Raw genomic sequence first — 22,737 nt, forward strand, 5'->3', positions numbered from 1 at the left:
CTAACCACTAGGCTACCTGCTGGTTACTGACCCAACACTAACCACTAGGCTACCTGCTGGTTACTGACCCAACACTAACCACTAGGCTACCTGCTGGTTACTGACCCAACACTCTAACCACTAGGCTACCTGCTGGTTACTGACCCAACACTCTAACCACTAGGCTACCTGCTGGTTACTGACCCAACACTCTAACCACTAGGCTACCTGCTGGTTACTGACCCAACACTCTAACCACTAGGCTACCTGCTGGTTACTGACCCAACACTAACCACTAGGCTACCTGCTGGTTACTGACCCAACACTAACCACTAGGCTACCTGCTGGTTACTGACCCAACACTCTAACCACTAGGCTACCTGCTGGTTACTGACCCAACACTCTAACCACTAGGCTACCTGCTGGTTACTGACCCAACACTCTAACCACTAGGCTACCTGCTGGTTACTGACCCAACACTCTAACCACTAGGCTACCTGCTGGTTACTGACCCAACACTCTAACCACTAGGCTACCTGCTGGTTACTGACCCAACACTCTAACCACTAGGCTACCTGCTGGTTACTGACCCAACACTAACCACTAGGCTACCTGCTGGTTACTGACCCAACACTAACCACTAGGCTACCTGCTGGTTACTGACCCAACACTCTAACCACTAGGCTACCTGCTGGTTACTGACCCAACACTCTAACCACTAGGCTACCTGCTGGTTACTGACCCAACACTCTAACCACTAGGCTACCTGCTGGTTACTGACCCAACACTCTAACCACTAGGCTACCTGCTGGTTACTGACCCAACACTAACCACTAGGCTACCTGCTGGTTACTGACCCAACACTAACCACTAGGCTACCTGCTGGTTACTGACCCAACACTCTAACCACTAGGCTACCTGCTGGTTACTGACCCAACACTCTAACCACTAGGCTACCTGCTGGTTACTGACCCAACACTCTAACCACTAGGCTACCTGCTGGTTACTGACCCAACACTCTAACCACTAGGCTACCTGCTGGTTACTGACCCAACACTCTAACCACTAGGCTACCTGCTGGTTACTGACCCAACACTCTAACCACTAGGCTACCTGCTGGTTACTGACCCAACACTCTAACCACTAGGCTACCTGCTGGTTACTGACCCAACACTAACCACTAGGCTACCTGCTGGTTACTGACCCAACACTAACCACTAGGCTACCTGCTGGTTACTGACCCAACACTCTAACCACTAGGCTACCTGCTGGTTACTGACCCAACACTCTAACCACTAGGCTACCTGCTGGTTACTGACCCAACACTCTAACCACTAGGCTACCTGCTGGTTACTGACCCAACACTCTAACCACTAGGCTACCTGCTGGTTACTGACCCAACACTCTAACCACTAGGCTACCTGCTGGTTACTGACCCAACACTCTAACCACTAGGCTACCTGCTGGTTACTGACCCAACACTAACCACTAGGCTACCTGCTGGTTACTGACCCAACACTCTAACCACTAGGCTACCTGCTGGTTACTGACCCAACACTCTAACCACTAGGCTACCTGCTGGTTACTGACCCAACACTAACCACTAGGCTACCTGCTGGTTACTGACCCAACACTCTAACCACTAGGCTACCTGCTGGTTACTGACCCAACACTAACCACTAGGCTACCTGCTGGTTACTGACCCAACACTCTAACCACTAGGCTACCTGCTGGTTACTGACCCAACACTCTAACCACTAGGCTACCTGCTGGTTACTGACCCAACACTAACCACTAGGCTACCTGCTGGTTACTGACCCAACACTCTAACCACTAGGCTACCTGCTGGTTACTGACCCAACACTAACCACTAGGCTACCTGCTGGTTACTGACCCAACACTCTAACCACTAGGCTACCTGCTGGTTACTGACCCAACACTCTAACCACTAGGCTACCTGCTGGTTACTGACCCAACACTCTAACCACTAGGCTACCTGCTGGTTACTGACCCAACACTCTAACCACTAGGCTACCTGCTGGTTACTGACCCAACACTCTAACCACTAGGCTACCTGCTGGTTACTGACCCAACACTCTAACCACTAGGCTACCTGCTGGTTACTGACCCAACACTCTAACCACTAGGCTACCTGCTGGTTACTGACCCAACACTCTAACCACTAGGCTACCTGCTGGTTACTGACCCAACACTAACCACTAGGCTACCTGCTGGTTACTGACCCAACACTAACCACTAGGCTACCTGCTGGTTACTGACCCAACACTCTAACCACTAGGCTACCTGCTGGTTACTGACCCAACACTCTAACCACTAGGCTACCTGCTGGTTACTGACCCAACACTCTAACCACTAGGCTACCTGCTGGTTACTGACCCAACACTCTAACCACTAGGCTACCTGCTGGTTACTGACCCAACACTCTAACCACTAGGCTACCTGCTGGTTACTGACCCAACACTCTAACCACTAGGCTACCTGCTGGTTACTGACCCAACACTAACCACTAGGCTACCTGCTGGTTACTGACCCAACACTCTAACCACTAGGCTACCTGCTGGTTACTGACCCAACACTCTAACCACTAGGCTACCTGCTGGTTACTGACCCAACACTAACCACTAGGCTACCTGCTGGTTACTGACCCAACACTCTAACCACTAGGCTACCTGCTGGTTACTGACCCAACACTAACCACTAGGCTACCTGCTGGTTACTGACCCAACACTCTAACCACTAGGCTACCTGCTGGTTACTGACCCAACACTCTAACCACTAGGCTACCTGCTGGTTACTGACCCAACACTAACCACTAGGCTACCTGCTGGTTACTGACCCAACACTCTAACCACTAGGCTACCTGCTGGTTACTGACCCAACACTAACCACTAGGCTACCTGCTGGTTACTGACCCAACACTCTAACCACTAGGCTACCTGCTGGTTACTGACCCAACACTCTAACCACTAGGCTACCTGCTGGTTACTGACCCAACACTCTAACCACTAGGCTACCTGCTGGTTACTGACCCAACACTCTAACCACTAGGCTACCTGCTGGTTACTGACCCAACACTCTAACCACTAGGCTACCTGCTGGTTACTGACCCAACACTAACCACTAGACTACCTGCTGGTTACTGACCCAACACTAACCACTAGGCTACCTGCTGGTTACTGACCCAACACTAACCACTAGGCTACCTGCTGGTTACTGACCCAACACTCTAACCACTAGGCTACCTGCTGGTTACTGACCCAACACTCTAACCACTAGGCTACCTGCTGGTTACTGACCCAACACTCTAACCACTAGGCTACCTGCTGGTTACTGACCCAACACTCTAACCACTAGGCTACCTGCTGGTTACTGACCCAACACTCTAACCACTAGGCTACCTGCTGGTTACTGACCCAACACTAACCACTAGACTACCTGCTGGTTACTGACCCAACACTAACCACTAGGCTACCTGCTGGTTACTGACCCAACACTAACCACTAGGCTACCTGCTGGTTACTGACCCAACACTCTAACCACTAGGCTACCTGCTGGTTACTGACCCAACACTCTAACCACTAGGCTACCTGCTGGTTACTGACCCAACACTCTAACCACTAGGCTACCTGCTGGTTACTGACCCAACACTCTAACCACTAGGCTACCTGCTGGTTACTGACCCAACACTAACCACTAGACTACCTGCTGGTTACTGACCCAACACTCTAACCACTAGGCTACCTGCTGGTTACTGACCCAACACTCTAACCACTAGGCTACCTGCTGGTTACTGACCCAACACTAACCACTAGACTACCTGCTGGTTACTGACCCAACACTCTAACCACTAGGCTACCTGCCTCCTGTAAGATAAAATACTCAAGATTGTAAAATCTACACTTTATAAAAATAGCAACACATGTAAAGTGAGCATTTCTCCATCCACCTGTCAGAGCCGTGACCTCTAGCCGGTCACGTCAGTCAGAGCCGTGACCTCTAGCCGGTCACGTCAGTCAGAGCCGTGACCTCTAGCCGGTCACGTCAGTCAGAGCCGTGACCTCTAGCCGGTCACGTCAGTCAGAGCCGTGACCTCTAGCCGGTCACGTCAGTCAGAGCCGTGACCTCTAGCCGGTCACGTCAGTCAGAGTTCTGACCTCTAGCCGGTCACGTTCAGTCAGAGCTGTGACCTCTAGCCGGTCACGTCAGTCAGAGCCGTGACCTCTAGCCGGTCACGTCAGTCAGAGCTGTGACCTCTAGCCGGTCACGTCAGTCAGAGCCGTGACCTCTAGCCGGTCACGTCAGTCAGAGTTCTGACCTCTAGCCGGTCACGTTCAGTCAGAGCTGTGACCTCTAGCCGGTCACGTCAGTCAGAGCCGTGCTCTCTAGCCGGTCACGTTCAGTCAGAGCTGTGCTCTCTAGCCGGTCACGTTCAGTCAGAGCTGTGACCTCTAGCCGGTCACGTTCAGTCAGAGCTGTGACCTCTAGCCGGTCACGTTCAGTCAGAGCTGTGACCTCTAGCCGGTCACGTTCAGTCAGAGCTGTGACCTCTAGCCGGTCACGTCAGTCAGAGTTCTGACCTCTGTATGTCAGCGATCTCGGCCCTCAGTCTCTCGATCTCCTCCTTCTCTGTAGCGATCTGTCTCCTCAACACCTGCTCCAGAGATATCAGCTCCTCCTGCTCTGTCAGGATCTCATTCTCCTTTAGGGAGGGAGGGAGGGGAGGGGGAGGGGGAGGCAGGGAGGGCAGAGAGAGTGAGAGACAGAGGGGAGAGTGAGGAGAGAGGGAGAGAGAGGGGAGGGAGAGAGACAGGGGAGGGAGAGAGAGAGGGGAGGGAGAGACAGGGGAGGCAGGGAGGGGAGAGAGAGGGAGAGACAGAGGGGAGAGTGAGGAGAGAGGGGAGGGAGAGAGACAGGGGAGGCAGGGAGGGGAGAGGGAGGCAGGCAGGGAGGGGAGAGAGAGGGAGAGACAAAGGGGAGAGTGAGGAGAGAGGGAGAGAGAGGGGAGGGAGAGAGAGAGGGGAGGGAGAGAGAGAGGGGAGAGTGAGGAGAGAGGGGGAGAGAGGGGAGGGAGAGAGAGAGGGGAGAGAGAGAGGGAGGGGAGGGAGAGACAGGGGAGGCAGGGAGGGGGGAGAGAGGGAGAGAGAGGGGAGAGTGAGGAGAGAGGGAGAGAGAGGGGAGGGAGAGAGACAGGGGAGGCAGGGAGGGGAGAGGGAGGCAGGCAGGGAGGGGAGAGAGAGGGAGAGACAAAGGGGAGAGTGAGGAGAGAGGGAGAGAGAGGGGAGGGAGAGAGAGAGGGGAGGGAGAGAGAGAGGGGAGGGGGAGAGAGAGGGGAGGGAGAGAGAGAGGGGAGGGAGGAGAGAGAGGGGGGGGGGAGAGGGAGGGGGGGGAGAGAGGGAGAGACAGAGGGGAGAGTGAGAGAGAGGGGAGGGAGAGAGAGAGGGGAGAGAGAGAGGGAGGGGAGGGAGAGAGAGAGGGGAGAGAGAGAGGGAGGGGAGGGAGAGACAGGGGAGGCAGGGAGGGGGGAGAGAGGGAGAGAGAGGGGAGAGTGAGGAGAGAGGGAGAGAGAGGGGAGGGAGAGAGACAGTGGAGGCAGGGAGGGGAGAGTGAGGAGAGAGGGAGAGAGAGGGGAGGGAGAGAGAGAGGGGAGGCAGGGAGGGGATAAAAAAAAAGCACTGTTCAGCATAAATCAGCAGATCATTTCCACTCCATAATGTCCATGTTCGTGTGTTACCGTGTGTTACCTGTGCCAGCAGTATGTTGACCACCTCTTCTTCATTCTCAGTCATCTCTTCTTTAGAAACGTCTTCTTTAGAGAGACTGGCTATCTCCTGGGCTATCTTAGTCTCACACTCCTGGACACACATACACACACACACACACACGTTAGAGAGACCGGATCTCTAACACTCCTGGGAGGTACCCACTAGGGCTGGCACAATTACTGCATAACCGTGTAACCGACGGGTATGGAAGAAATAACCGTCATTTTGGAAACTAATAAAGAAACTGAAGACGGGAAGGCAGGTTGAGTTTCTGCTGTAGCACAGACTCTTAACAGTGATGAAACTTTGTTGCTTCTTGCTGATACAAGCAGTCTTTGGTTGCCTAGACAACGGCATTCACCATGCAGCAGCAGCACACAGAAATATAATGAATAGAACAGGGTTGGAACCTCTAACCCTGGTCATATGACTGGTAAATAGAATGAATAGAACCTCTAACCCTGGTCATATGACTGGTAAATAGAATGAATAGAACCTCTAACCCTGGTCATATGACTGGTAAATAGAATGAATAGAACCTCTAACCCTGGTCATATGACTGGTAAATAGAATGAATAGAACCTCTAACCCTGGTAAATAGAATGAATAGAACCTCTAACCCTGGTCATATGACTGGTAAATAGAATGAATAGAACCTCTAACCCTGGTCATATGACTGGTAAATAGAATGAATAGAACCTCTAACCCTGGTCATATGACTGGTAAATAGAATGAATAGAACCTCTAACCCTGGTAAATAGAATGAATAGAACCTCTAACCCTGGTCATATGACTGGTAAATAGAATGAATAGAACCTCTAACCCTGGTCATATGACTGGTAAATAGAATGAATAGAACCTCTAACCCTGGTCATATGACTGGTAAATAGAATGAATAGAACCTCTAACCCTGGTCATATGACTGGTAAATAGAATGAATAGAACCTCTAACCCTGGTAAATAGAATGAATAGAACCTCTAACCCTGGTCATATGACTGGTAAATAGAATGAATAGAACCTCTAACCCTGGTCATATGACTGGTAAATAGAATGAATAGAACCTCTAACCCTGGTCATATGACTGGTAAATAGAATGAATAGAACCTCTAACCCTGGTAAATAGAATGAATAGAACCTCTAACCCTGGTCATATGACTGGTAAATAGAATGAATAGAACCTCTAACCCTGGTCATATGACTGGTAAATAGAATGAATAGAACCTCTAACCCTGGTCATATGACTGGTAAATAGAATGAATAGAACCTCTAACCCTGGTAATATGACTGGTAAATAGAATGAATAGAACCTCTAACCCTGGTAAATAGAATGAATAGAACCTCTAACCCTGGTCATATGACTGGTAAATAGAATGAATAGAACCTCTAACCCTGGTAAATAGAATGAATAGAACCTCTAACCCTGGTCATATGACTGGTAAATAGAATGAATAGAACCTCTAACCCTGGTCATATGACTGGTAAATAGAATGAATAGAACCTCTAACCCTGGTAAATAGAATGAATAGAACCTCTAACCCTGGTCATATAACTGGTAAATAGAATGAATAGAACCTCTAACCCTGGTCATATGACTGGTAAATAGAATGAATAGAACCTCTAACCCTGGTAAATAGAATGAATAGAAACTCTAACCCTGGTCATATGACTGGTAAATAGAATGAATAGAACCTCTAACCCTGGTGAATAGAATGAATAGAAACTCTAACCCTGGTCATATGACTGGTAAATAGAATGAATAGAACCTGTAACCCCGGTCATATGACTGGTAAATAGAATGAATAGAACCTGTAACCCTGGTCATATGACTGGTAAATAGAATGAATAGAGCCTCTAACCCTGGTAAATAGAATTAATAGAACCTCTAACCCTGGTCATATGACTGGTAAATAGAATGAATAGAACCTCTAACCCTGGTAAATATAATGAATAGAACCTCTAACCCTGGTAAATATGACTGGTAAATAGAATGAATAGAACCTCTAACCCTGGTAAATATGACTGGTAAATAGAATGAATAGAACCTCTAACCCTGGTAAATAGAATGAATAGAACCTCTAACCCTGGTAAATAGAATGAATAGAACCTCTAACCCTGGTAAATAGAATGAATAGAACCTCTAACCCTGGTAAATATGACTGGTAAATAGAATGAATAGAACCTGTAACCCTGGTCATATGACTGGTAAATAGAATGAATAGAACCTCTAACCCTGGTAAATATGACTGGTAAATAGAATGAATAGAACCTCTAACCCTGGTCATATGACTGGTTAATAGAATGAATAGAACCTCTAACCCTGGTAAATAGAATGAATAGAACCTCTAACCCTGGTAAATATGACTGGTAAATAGAATGAATAGAACCTCTAACCCTGGTAAATAGAATGAATAGAACCTCTAACCCTGGTAAATAGAATGAATAGAACCTCTAACCCCGGTGAATAGAATGAATAGAACCTCTAACCCTGGTCATATGACTGGTAAATAGAATGAATAGAACCTCTAACCCTGGTCATATGACTGGTAAATAGAATGAATAGAACCTCTAACCCTGGTAAATAGAATGAATAGAACCTCTAACCCTGGTCATATGACTGGTAAATAGAATGAATAGAACCTCTAACCCTGGTAAATATGACTGGTAAATAGAATGAATAGAACCTCTAACCCTGGTCATATGACTGGTAAATAGAATGAATAGAACCTCTAACCCTGGTAAATATGACTGGTAAATAGAATGAATAGAACCTCTAACCCTGGTAAATAGAATGAATAGAACCTCTAACCCTGGTCATATGACTGGTAAATAGAATGAATAGAACCTCTAACCCTGGTAAATAGAATGAATAGAACCTCTAACCCTGGTAAATAGAATGAACAGAACCTCTAACCCTGGTAAATAGAATGAATAGAACCTCTAACCCTGGTAATATGACTGGTAAATAGAATGAATAGAACCTCTAACCCTGGTCATATGACTGGTAAATAGAATGAATAGAACCTCTAACCCTTGTCATATGACTGGTAAATAGAATGAATAGAACCTCTAACCCTGGTAAATAGAATGAATAGAACCTCTAACCCTGGTAATATGACTGGTAAATAGAATGAATAGAACCTCTAACCCTGGTAATATGACTGGTAAATAGAATGAATAGAACCTCTAACCCTGGTAAATAGAATGAATAGAACCTCTAACCCTGGTCATATGACTGGTAAATAGAATGAATAGAACCTCTAACCCTGGTCATATGACTGGTAAATAGAATGAATAGAACCTCTAACCCTGGTAAATAGAATGAATAGAACCTCTAACCCTGGTCATATGACTGGTAAATAGAATGAATAGAACCTGTAACCCTGGTCATATGACTGGTAAATAGAATGAATAGAACCTCTAACCCTGGTCATATGACTGGTAAATAGAATGAATAGAACCTCTAACCCTGGTCATATGACTGGATATATGTAGGAAAATAAAAGTCATGTGAATTATTGTCAACCTAAAATGTTGTCAATTAATTAAAGAGTTTATAAAAGTTTTGCACCAGTGTTCTGTATAAATAGCCTCTAAAATGCATGTAAACAGACTATAAATGACAATTAATCCAACAGCAGTACTTGCTACATTTCCAATTTGTCTAAATCCTACCATCAACTGACGTCAGCCAGAGTCTACCTGTGGATTGACTGCTTTGTTTGAATGGAATTCAATCGTTCCTCTAAAACTGTCTGGCAGGCTAACCAACTTAATGCAAATCAGTTATTCAAATTCATTATTTTACACAATATCTTATCACAGCACACTAAAAATCAGCTGACCTTAAAATCAAATCTTATTTGTCACATGCTTTGTAGACAAGTGTAGAGTAACAGTGAAATGCTGCCTGACGGGTCCTTTTCCAACAATGCAGAGTTCAAGAATAAAATACGAATAAATAATGACAGTGAATAACAGAGTAAAAAATAGCATGGCTATACACACAGGATATTTATGTCTTTATTTTCTCTTTCTAATTATCATAATTGGTTTTTAAAACAGTCGTATTGTTCTCTAGTCGTAGTGTTCTGAGTTTAATTTTGTATTGTAGTCGTTGTAGTGTTCGGTATTTTGTCAAGTTCTATTTTTGGTGTGGACCCCAGGAAGAGTACCTGCTGCTTCTTCAACAGCTAAAACATAAATCACGTGTTTTGAGCCATATATACATCTACAGAGCATTCAGAAAGTATTCAGACCCCTTGACTTTTTCCACATTTTGTTTACGTTGTGCCTCAACGCAATCCTGTCTCGGAGCTCTACGGACAATTCCTTCGACCTCGTGGCTTGGTTTTTGCTCTGACGTCATATAGACAGGTGTGTCTCTTTCCAAATCATGTCCAATCAATTGAATTTACCACAGGTGGACTCCAATCAAGTTGTAAAAACGTCTCAAGAATTATAATTTTTTCAATTTTAAAAAAAAAAACCTGGTTTTGCTTTGTCATTATGGGATATTGTGATGTCATTATGGGCTATTCTGATGTCATCATGGGGGATTGTGATGTCATTATGGGATATTGTGATGTCATCATGGGGTATTGTGTGTAGATTGACGAGGAACATGTTTTATATAATCCATTTTAGGATAAGGCTGTAACGTAACAAAATGTGGAAAAAGGAAGAAATCTGAATCCATTTTCAGAATGCTCTGTATGACATCAACCACCCGAGCCACTGCCTGTTCACCCCGCTATCATCCAGAAGGCGAGGTCAGTACAGGTGCATCAAAGCTGGGACCGAGAGACTGAAAAACAGCTTCTATCTCAAGGCCATCAGACTGTTAAACAGCCACCACTAACACTGAGTGGCTGCTGCCAACACACTGACACTGACTCAACTCCAGCCACTTTAATAATGGGAATTGATGGGAAATGATGTAAATATATCACTAGCCACTTTAAACAATGCTACCTTATATAAATGTTACTTACCCTACATTATTCATCTCATACGCATACGTATATACTGTACTCTATATCATCGACGGTATCCTTATGTAATACATGTATCACTAGCCACTTTATACTATACTATGCCACTTTGTTTACATACTCATCTCATTTGTACATACTGTACCCGATACCATCTACTGTATCTTGCCTATGCTGCTCTGTACCATCACTCATTCATATATCCTTATGTACATATTCTTTATCCCCTTACACTGTGTACAAGACAGTAGTTTTGGAATTGTTAGTTAGATTACTTGTTATTACTGCATTGTCGGAACTAGAAGCACAAGCATTTCGCTACACTCGCATTAACATCTGCTAACCATGTGTATGTGACAAATAAAATTTGATTTGATTTGATTTGATTTTATGTTGTGTGTGTCCTTCCTTGCCTGTCGCTTCGCCTCCCGTAGTTTGCGTTTTAAAGCGGTGAGGATTCGTTGGACCTCCCAGAGCCTCTCTTCTTTAGACAGATCCTTCACCCCAGCCTGGAGGTCTCTGTGAAGGCAGTTCAGCAGGAACTCCTAGGGGGGGGAGGAGACATTATTATTACAGAATTATAGTAACCTTTAATATTAACTACACAATATAACCTTTAATATTAACTACACAATATAACCTTTAATATTAACTACACAATATAACCTTTAATATTAACTACACAATATAACCTTTAATATTAACTACACAATATAACCTTTAATATTAACTACACAATATAACCTTTAATATTAACTACACAATATAACCTTTAATATTAACTACACAATATAACCTTTAATATTAACTACACAATATAACCTTTAATATTAACTACACAATATAACCTTTAATATTAACTACACAATATAACCTTTAATATTAACTACACAATATAACCTTTAATATTAACTACACAATATAACCTTTAATATTAACTACACAATATAACCTTTAATATTAACTACACAATATAACCTTTAATATTAACTACACAATATAACCTTTAATATTAACTACACAATATAACCTTTAATATTAACTACACAATATAACCTTTAATATTAACTACACAATATAACCTTTAATATTAACTACACAATATAACCTTTAATATTAACTACACAATATAACCTTTAATATTAACTACACAATATAACCTTTAATATTAACTACACAATATAACCTTTAATATTAACTACACAATATAACCTTTAATATTAACTACACAATATAACCTTTAATATTAACTACACAATATAACCTTTAATATTAACTACACAATATAACCTTTAATATTAACTACACAATATAACCTTTAATATTAACTACACAATATAACCTTTAATATTAACTACACAATATAACCTTTAATATTAACTACACAATATAACCTTTAATATTAACCACACAATATAACCTTTAATATTAACTACACAATATAACCTTTAATATTAACTACACAATATAACCTTTAATATTAACTACACAATATAACCTTTAATATTAACTACACAATATAACCTTTAATATTAACTACACAATATGTTACACTGAACAAAAATATAAAACACAACATGCAACAATTTCAAAGTTACAGTTTTTAGGAGGAAATCAAGTCAATTTAAATAAATAAGGCCATAATTTATGGATTTCACATGACCTCGCAGGGGTGGAGTGGGGGTGGCATAGGCCCATCCACTGGAGAGCCAGGCCCAGCCAATCAGAATTCATTCCCCCCCCCCCCCACAAAAGGGTTTTATTACAGACAGAAATACTCCTCAGACGATCCCACAGGTGGATTCCGGTAGTCAGCAAGCCACTTGCACTCTCCCTCAAAACTTGAGACATCTGTGGCATTTGTATTTATTATGGATCCCCATTAATTCCTGTCAAGGCAGCAGCTACTCTTCCTGGGGTTTATTATGGATCCCCATTAGTTCCTGTCAAGGCAGCAGCTACTCTTCCTGGGGTTTATTATGGATCCCCATTAGTTCCTGTCAAGGCAGCAGCTACTCTTCCTGGGGTTTATTATGGATCCCCATTAGTTCCTGCCAAGACAGCAGCTACTCTTCCTGGGGTTTATTATGGATCCCCATTAGTTCCTACCAAGGCAGCAGCTACTCTTCCTGGGGTTTATTATGGATCCCCATTAGTTCCTGCCAAGACAGCAGCTACTCTTCCTGGGGTTTATTATGGATCCCCATTAGTTCCTGCCAAGGCAGAAGCTACTCTTCCTGGGGTTTATTATGGATCCCCATTAGTTCCTGCCAAGACAGCAGCTACTCTTCCTGGGGTTTATTATGGATCCCCATTAGTTCCTACCAAGGCAGCAGCTACTCTTCCTGGGGTTTATTATGGATCCCCATTAGTTCCTGCCAAGGCAGCATCTACTCTTCCTGGGGTTTATTATGGATCCCCATTAGTTCCTGCCAAGGCAACAGCTACTCTTCCTGGGGTTTATCATGAATCCCCATTAGTTCCTGCCAAGACAGCAGCTACTCTTCCTGGGGTTTATTATGGATCCCCATTAGTTCCTGCCAAGGCAGCAGCTACTCTTCCTGGGGTTTATTATGGATCCCCATTAGTTCCTGCCAAGACAGCAGCTCCTCTTCCTGGGGTTTATTATGGGTCCCCATTAGTTCTGCCAAGGCAGCAGCTATTCTTCCTGGGGTTTATTATGGATCCCCATTAGTTCCTGCCAAGGCAGCAGCTACTCTTCCTTGAGTTTATTATGGCTCCCCATTAGTTCCTGCCAAGGCAGCAGCTACTCTTCCTGGGGTTTATTATGGATTCCCATTAGTTCCTGCCAAGGCAGCAGCTACTCTTCCTGGGGTTCAGCATAATTAAGGCAGTTTATAAAATTTTTAAAACATTACAATACATTCACAGATTTCACAACACACTGTGTGCTCTCAGGCCCCTACACCTCCACATATCTACAGTACTAAATCCATGTGTATGTTATCGTGTGCCAACAAAGGGTATATAACAAAGTATTGAGAAACTTTTGTTATTGACCAAATACTTATTTTCCACCATAATTTGCAAATAAATTCATTAAAAATCCTAACATGTGATTTTCTTCTTCATTTTGTCTGTCATAGTTGAAGTTTACCTTTGATGAAAATTACAGGCCTCTCTCATCTTTTTAAGTGGGAGAACTTGCACAATTGGTGGCTGACTAAATACTTTTTTTGCCCCACTGTATCTGTAATCTAGCATGGGTAGAATGGTCAATCAAGGTTAATAATGGCAGCATGGGTGAAAGAGGAGCGATTACGATAGAGGAAACCAAGTCTAGATTTAACCTTACCCTGCGGCTTTGATATGTGCTGAGAGAAGGACAGTGTACCGTCTAGCCATACTCCCAAGTACTTGTATGAGGTGACTACCTACCTTAAGCTCTAAACCCTCAGAGGAAGTAATCACACCGATTGTTTTGGAGGTGTTCAGAACAAGGTTAAGGGCAGAGAAAGCTCGCTGGACACTAAGAAAGCTTTGTTGTAGAGCGTTTAACACAAAATCCGGGGATGGGCCAGCTGAGTTTCAGACTGAATCATCTGCATATAAGTGGATGAGAGAGCATCCTACTGCCTGAGCTATGTTGTTGATGTAAATTGAGAAGAGTGTGGGGCCTAGGATCGAGCCTTGGGGTACCCCCTTGGTGTCAGGCAGGGACCGAGACTGCAGATGTTCTGACTTTACCCATTTGAGAGAGGTAGTTATCAAACCAGGCCAAAGACCCCTCAGAGACACCAATACACCTTAGCCGGCCCACAATAATGAAATGGTCTAGAGTATTAAAAGCTTTGGTCAAGTCAATAAGAAGAGCTTCACAACATGGCTTACAATCAAGGGCAATGGTGACATCATTGAGGACCTTCAAGGTTGCAGTGACACATTCATAACCTGAGCGGAAACCAGACTGTGTACCAGGGAAAATACTATAGACATCAAGAAGAGTTAGTTGATTATTGACAAATTTTGATAAACAGGCCAAGATAGATATTGGCCTATAAACTGTTAGAATCAGTTTGATCACGCCCTTTAAATAAAGGACGACTACTACTGGCTATAACTGGTGAGTCGTTGTGGTCAGTAGTTATAGCCAGTAGTTGTGGTCAGTAGTTATAGCCAGTAGTTGTGGTCAGTAGGTATAGCCAGTAGTCATGGTGAGTAGTTGTGGTCAGTAGTTATAGCCAGTAGTAGTGGTCAGTAGTTATAGCCAGTAGTTGTGGTCAGTAGGTATAGCCGGTAGTCATGGTGAGTAGTTGTGGTCAGTAGGTATAGCTAGTAGTTGTGGTCAGTAGGTATAGCCAGTAGTCATGGTGAGTAGTTGTGGTCAGAAGTTATAGCCAGTAGACATGGTCAGTATTTGTAGTCAGTAGTCATGGTGGGTAGTTGTGGTCAGTAGTTATAGACAGTAGTCATGGTGAGTAGTTGTGGTCAGTAGTTATAGCCAGTAGTCATGGTGAGTCAGTGGTCATTAGTTATAGCCAGTAGTTGTGGTCAGTAGTTATAGCCATTGTGGTCAGTAGTTATAGCCAGTAGTTGTGGTCAGTAGTTATAGCCAGTAGTTGTGGTCAGTAGGTATAGCCAGTAGTAGTGGTCAGTAGTTATAGCCAGTAGTAGTGGTCAGTAGTTATAGCCAGTAGTTGTGGTCAGTAGTTATAGCCAGTAGTAGTGGTCAGTAGTTATAGCCAGTAGTAGTGGTCAGTAGTTATAGCCAGTAGTAGTGGTCAGTAGTTATAGCCAGTAGTCATGGTGAGTCAGTGGTCATTAGTTATAGCCAGTAGTTGTGGTCAGTAGTTATAGCCAGTAGTTGTGGTCAGTAGGTATAGCCAGTAGTTATAGCCAGTAGTTGTGGTCAGTAGTTATAGCCAGTAGTTGTGGTCAGTAGTTATAGCCAGTAGTTGTGGTCAGTAGTTATAGCCAGTAGTAGTGGTCAGTAGTTATAGCCAGTAGTAGTGGTCAGTAGTTATAGCCAGTAGTAGTGGTCAGTGGTTATAGCCAGTAGTTGTGGTCAGTAGTTATAGCCAGTAGTAGTGGGTCAGTAGTTATAGCCAGTAGTTGTGGTCAGTAGTTATAACCAGTAGTTGTGGTCAGTAGTTATAGCCAGTAGTAGTGGTCAGTAGTTATAGCCAATAGTAGTGGTCAGTAGTTATAGCCAGTAGTAGTGGTCAGTAGTTATAGCCAGTAATAGTGGTCAGTAGTTATAGCCAGTAATAGTGGTCAGTAGTTATAGCCAGTAGTTGTGGTCAGTAGTTATAGCCAGTAGTTGTGGTCAGTAGTTATAGCCAGTAGTAGTGGTCAGTAGTTATAGCCAGTAGTAGTGGTCAGTAGTTATAGCCAGTAGTAGTGGTCAGTAGTTATAGCCAGTAGTAGTGGCCAGTAGTTATAGCCAGTAGTAGTGGTCAGTAGTTATAGCCAGTAGTAGTTGTCAGTAGTTATAGCCAGTAGTAGTGGTCAGTAGTTATAGCCAGTAGTAGTGGTCAGTAGTTATAGCCAGTAGTAGTGGTCAGTAGTTTAAACACAGAGCTAACTAGCTACTTTTTCTCGAGTGATATTGGCCATCTTCTAAATTGATTATTTTATCAGTGGAAAAACATCAGGTATTGAATTTAAAAGCCTTATTTTCACAACATTTGTGTAAATTAAAATGAGTTCCTTGTTCATATAAAACTGGTTGCTAGGCACTTCAGTTTAGTATTGAAACGCCATGTCAACTCACGGGAACCTTTGTAGTTGTAAAAAGTTTAATATTGTAAAACGTATAATAGTTATCAGAATGATTTTTACAGTGTTTGTGATTTGGAGTTTATCTTAAAAAGGTGTACGAACAGCAGTTTCCCAAACAATTATTTTCGCAAAAAATATGTCGGAATAATAAATAATTCTAATGAATAATAATGAATTATAAGAATAATGAATAATGAATAATTCTAATGAATAATAATGAATTATAATAATAATGAATAATAAATAATTCTAATGAATAATAATGAATTATAAGAATAATGAATAATGAATAATTCTAATGAATAATAATGAATTATAATAATAATGAATAATAAATAATTCTAATGAATAATAATGAATTATAAGAATAATGAATAATGAATAATTCTAATGAATAATAATGAATTATAATAATAATGAATAATAAATAATTCTAATGAATAATAATGAATTATAATAATAATGAATAATGAATAATAAATCATAATGAATAATAATAATAATACTACTAACAATGAATAATAATATTGAATAATAATAATAATGAATAATACATGATAATAATAAATAATAATGAATAATACATGATAATAATAATAATAATAGTGAGAGGAATAACAGTTGTGTGTTGCTTCACAATCACACTAGCAATAACGAGGCTATATACAAAGAGTACCTGTACAGGGTCAATGTGCAGGGGTACGAGGTCGTTGAGGTAATATGTACATGTTGGTAGGGGTATTGGTGACTAGGTAATCAGGACAGATAATAGCAGCAGCGTGTGTTGGGGAGTGTCAGTATGTATTTGGGTCGACTCCAGTGAGTGGACATAGAGTCGACGTGAGAGCCCGTGGTAATAAAAATGATCAATGCAGTTGTCTGGGTAGCCATTTTGATTAACTGTTTCAGCAGTCTTAAGGCTTGGGGCTAGAAGCTGTTCAGGTTCCTTTTGGTCCCAGACTTGGTGCTCTGGTACCGCTTGCCGTACGGTAGTAGAGTGAACAGTCTTATGGCTTGGGGCTAGAAGCTGTTCAGGTTCCTTTTGGTCCCAGACTTGGTGCTCTGGTACCGCTTGCCGTACGGTAGTAGAGTGAACAGTCTATGGCTTGGGTGGATGTGGTCTTTTGACAATTTTTCCGGGCCTTTCTGTGACACCGCCTGGTATAGAGACACGGGCAGCTGTGAGGAGAAGGGTGTACCTTTTGGGGGGGGGTTAGACCCACAGAAAGAGAAATGTATTTGAACAAAAAGTTTAGTTTTAAAAAAAAGTATGGATTTCAGTAAACAAAGACCGGCACGAAGCTACAGAAGGCCAACGCAGGTACAAGCTACAGAAGACCAACGCAGGTACAAGCTACAGAAGACCAGCGCAGGTACGAGCTCCAGAAGACCAACGCAGGTACGAGCTCCAGAAGACCTACGCAGGTACAAGCTACAGAAGACCAACGCAGGTACAAGCTACAGAAGACCAATGCAGGTACAAGCTACAGAAGACCAGCGCAGGTACAAGCTACAGAAGACCAACGCAGGTACAAGCTACAGAAGACCAGCGCAGGTACAAGCTACAGAAGACCAACGCAGGTACAAGCTACAGAAGACCAGCGCAGGTACAAGCTACAGAAGACCAACGCAGGTACGAGCTCCAGAAGACCAACGCAGGTACAAGCTACAGAAGACCAGCGCAGGTACAAGCTACAGAAGAACAACGCAGGTACAAGCTACAGAAGACCAGCGCAGGTACAAGCTACAGAAGACCAACGCAGGTACGAGCTCCAGAAGACCAACGCAGGTACAAGCTACAGAAGACCAACGCAGGTACAAGCTACAGAAGACCAACGCAGGTACAAGCTACAGAAGACCAACGCAGGTACAAGCTACAGAAGACCAGCGCAGGTACAAGCTACGGGTTTAACAATTCACAGCCTGGATGGAGTCGGAGGTTCAGTCCTCCCACGGTCGTCTCCGCTCAACGCCATTGATGTGCTGTACATCGTGGCGAGGAGGGGGAACGACTAGGCTACCTTTTAATACAGAGATGAACAGGAAGTCACAGGAAGTCCTATTGAGACACTGGAGATCGTACAGACCCAGACAATGATTAGTGTCCACAAATTGTGATACTGTGTGTTCCCACTGAGATTTTTATTAAGATGGACAAAATAACAAAACCACAGCAATAGCTTTTTACTGGAGCAGCATCAGTGTCCTAGATACCATCTACCGCCCCTTAAAAACTGCCTCAGTGACTAAAGTTGTACTGCAAATATCTGTTCAAACCATCCCAACCTGTCGTCGTATCTCCTCCTTGATGCTGTCCTGTGTCTCTGGCAGGGCCGGCATGGTGGCAGCATTGGACCAGCGGAGCGGACGGGATACGGGCCTCAGAAACACGTCCCCAAACAGCTCTCTCACGTGGGTGAAGAACATGTACAGGACCCTGTTACCAATCTGGAGGAAAGAGGACAGGGAGTCAAAAAGACAGACAGAAGACTAGAGGAGGATATAGGTCACTTGCATATTAATTGCACTGGCGCAGTATTAACCGTCTGAGCTAAAGTCAAGTAGTTTGTAAGGGTGATAATGAAGTCTGCTAGTTCAGTGTAAGTGGAGCAACCAACATCATACCCTGTTGGGAATGCATTAGCTCTAAAGAACTGGGCCAGGATTTCACTGAGGACCCTTCTCTCCCTCCCTCCACTGAACAGATCTATGGGATTCCTGTATGTAATGAAAAGCGCTCTACAAATACAATTCATTCTTATTACCTGTACAGTGGGGTTGAGTACGATGGATATATTCTGGATATTCATCTTGGTGTCGGTCTCTCTTGTGATAACATGGTCCATGTGAGTGACCAGCCAGGACAGGAGCAGACGGCTGCCGGGGGGCACCTCCGTTAACAGACGCTGGAACTCTGTCACCTGACAAATAAAACACCGTTCTAGAACTCTGTCACCTGACAAATAAAACACAGTTCTAGAACTCTGTCACCTGACAAATAAAACACAGTTCTAGAACTCTGCCACCTGACAAATAAAACACAGTTCTAGAACTCTGCCACCTGACAAATAAAACACCGTTCTAGAACTCTGTCACCTGACAAATAAAACACCGTTCTAGAACTCTGTCACCTGACAAATAAAACACTGTTCTAGAACTCTGTCACCTGACAAATAAAACACAGTTCTAGAACTCTGTCACCTGACAAATAAAACACAGTTCTAGAACTCTGTCACCTGACAAATAAAACACTGTTCTAGAACCCTGTCACCTGACAAATAAAACACAGTTCTAGAACTCTGTCACCTGACAAATAAAACACTGTTCTAGAACTCTGTCACCTGACAAATAAAACACAGTTCTGCAACTGTCACCTGACAAATAAAACACTGTTCTAGAACTCTGTCACCTGACAAATAAAACACTGTTCTAGAACTCTGCCACCTGACAAATAAAACACCGTTCTAGAACTCTGTCACCTGACAAATAAAACACTGTTCTAGAACTCTGCCACCTGACAAATAAAACACTGTTCTAGAACTCTGCCACCTGACAAATAAAACACAGTTCTAGAACTCTGCCACCTGACAAATAAAACACCGTTCTGCAAATGTCACCTGACAAATAAAACACAGTTCTAGAACTCTGTCACCTGACAAATAAAACACAGTTCTAGAACTCTGCCACCTGACAAATAAAACACCGTTCTAGAACTCTGTCACCTGACAAATAAAACACCGTTCTAGAACTCTGTCACCTGACAAATAAAACACTGTTCTAGAACTCTGTCACCTGACAAATAAAACACAGTTCTAGAACTCTGTCACCTGACAAATAAAACACTGTTCTAGAACCCTGTCACCTGACAAATAAAACACAGTTCTAGAACTCTGTCACCTGACAAATAAAACACTGTTCTAGAACTCTGTCACCTGACAAATAAAACACAGTTCTGCAACTGTCACCTGACAAATAAAACACTGTTCTAGAACTCTGTCACCTGACAAATAAAACACTGTTCTAGAACTCTGCCACCTGACAAATAAAACACCGTTCTAGAACTCTGTCACCTGACAAATAAAACACTGTTCTAGAACTCTGCCACCTGACAAATAAAACACTGTTCTAGAACTCTGCCACCTGACAAATAAAACACAGTTCTAGAACTCTGCCACCTGACAAATAAAACACCGTTCTGCAAATGTCACCTGACAAATAAAACACAGTTCTAGAACTCTGTCACCTGACAAATAAAACACAGTTCTAGAACTCTGCCACCTGACAAATAAAACACAGTTCTAGAACTCTGCCACCTGACAAATAAAACACCGTTCTAGAACTCTGTCACCTGACAAATAAAACACCGTTCTAGAACTCTGTCACCTGACAAATAAAACACTGTTCTAGAACTCTGTCACCTGACAAATAAAACACAGTTCTAGAACTCTGTCACCTGACAAATAAAACACAGTTCTAGAACTCTGTCACCTGACAAATAAAACACTGTTCTAGAACCCTGTCACCTGACAAATAAAACACTGTTCTAGAACTCTGTCACCTGACAAATAAAACACTGTTCTAGAACTCTGTCACCTGACAAATAAAACACAGTTCTAGAACTCTGTCACCTGACAAATAAAACACCTGTCACCTGACAAATAAAACACTGTTCAACTGTCACCTGACAAATAAAACACTGTTCTAGAACTCTGCCACCTGACAAATAAAACACCGTTCTAGAACTCTGCCACCTGACAAATAAAACACCGTTCTAGAACTCTGTCACCTGACAAATAAAACACAGTTCTAGAACTCTGTCACCTGACAAATAAAACACCGTTCTGCAACTGTCACCTGACAAATAAAACACTGTTCTACAACTCTGTCACCTGACAAATAAAACACTGTTCTAGAACTCTGCCACCTGACAAATAAAACACTGTTCTAGAACTCTGTCACCTGACAAATAAAACACTGTTCTAGAACTCTGCCACCTGACAAATAAAACACCGTTCTAGAACTCTGTCACCTGACAAATAAAACACTGTTCTAGAACTCTGCCACCTGACAAATAAAACACTGTTCTAGAACTCTGCCACCTGACAAATAAAACACAGTTCTAGAACTCTGCCACCTGACAAATAAAACACCGTTCTGCAAATGTCACCTGACAAATAAAACACTGTTCTAGAACTCTGTCACCTGACAAATAAAACACTGTTCTAGAACTCTGCCACCTGACAAATAAAACACTGTTCTAGAACTCTGCCACCTGACAAATAAAACACCGTTCTAGAACTCTGTCACCTGACAAATAAAACACTGTTCTAGAACTCTGTCACCTGACAAATAAAACACCGTTCTAGAACTCTGTCACCTGACAAATAAAACACTGTTCTAGAACTCTGCCACCTGACAAATAAAACACTGTTCTAGAACTCTGCCACCTGACAAATAAAACACTGTTCTAGAACTCTGTCACCTGACAAATAAAACACTGTTCTAGAACTCTGTCACCTGACAAATAAAACACTGTTCTAGAACTCTGTCACCTGACAAATAAAACACAGTTCTAGAACTCTGTCACCTGACAAATAAAACACCGTTCTGCAACTGTCACCTGACAAATAAAACACTGTTCTAGAACTCTGTCACCTGACAAATAAAACACTGTTCTAGAACTCTGCCACCTGACAAATAAAACACAGTTCTAGAACTCTGCCACCTGACAAATAAAACACCGTTCTAGAACTCTGTCACCTGACAAATAAAACACAGTTCTAGAACTCTGTCACCTGACAAATAAAACACCGTTCTGCAACTGTCACCTGACAAATAAAACACTGTTCTACAACTCTGTCACCTGACAAATAAAACACTGTTCTAGAACTCTGCCACCTGACAAATAAAACACTGTTCTAGAACTCTGTCACCTGACAAATAAAACACTGTTCTAGAACTCTGTCACCTGACAAATAAAACACAGTTCTGCAACTGTCACCTGACAAATAAAACACAGTTCTAGAACTCTGTCACCTGACAAATAAAACACTGTTCTGCAACTGTCACCTGACAAATAAAACACAGTTCTAGAACTCTGTCACCTGACAAATAAAACACTGTTCTAGAACTCTGTCACCTGACAAATAAAACACCGTTCTAGAACTCTGCCACCTGACAAATAAAACACAGTTCTAGAACTCTGCCACCTGACAAATAAAACACTGTTCTAGAACTCTGC

General features: G+C 42.7%; 1 protein-coding gene across 2 annotated transcripts in view; it reads right to left on the minus strand.

Moving 5' to 3' along the window:
- Positions 1-22,737, minus strand: part of LOC139386695 (ralA binding protein 1) — a 38,609-nt gene that overhangs the window by 7,319 nt on the left and 8,553 nt on the right. For both annotated transcript variants that reach the window (XR_011629097.1, XM_071132516.1), the window contains exons 7-11: positions 19,262-19,417; positions 18,783-18,944; positions 11,168-11,299; positions 5,742-5,852; positions 4,578-4,699 (exon numbers count right to left, since the gene is read on the minus strand). Coding sequence is in view for 1 of the 2 variants with exons in the window: in XM_071132516.1 (XP_070988617.1) it covers positions 4,578-4,699; positions 5,742-5,852; positions 11,168-11,299; positions 18,783-18,944; positions 19,262-19,417 (683 nt within the window). In the remaining variant the exon portion in view is untranslated. The remainder of the gene's footprint in view (positions 1-4,577; positions 4,700-5,741; positions 5,853-11,167; positions 11,300-18,782; positions 18,945-19,261; positions 19,418-22,737) is intronic.

The sequence above is a fragment of the Oncorhynchus clarkii genome, chromosome 28 (assembly GCF_045791955.1).
Source record: "Oncorhynchus clarkii lewisi isolate Uvic-CL-2024 chromosome 28, UVic_Ocla_1.0, whole genome shotgun sequence".
Classification (NCBI taxonomy): Eukaryota; Metazoa; Chordata; class Actinopteri; order Salmoniformes; family Salmonidae; genus Oncorhynchus; species Oncorhynchus clarkii.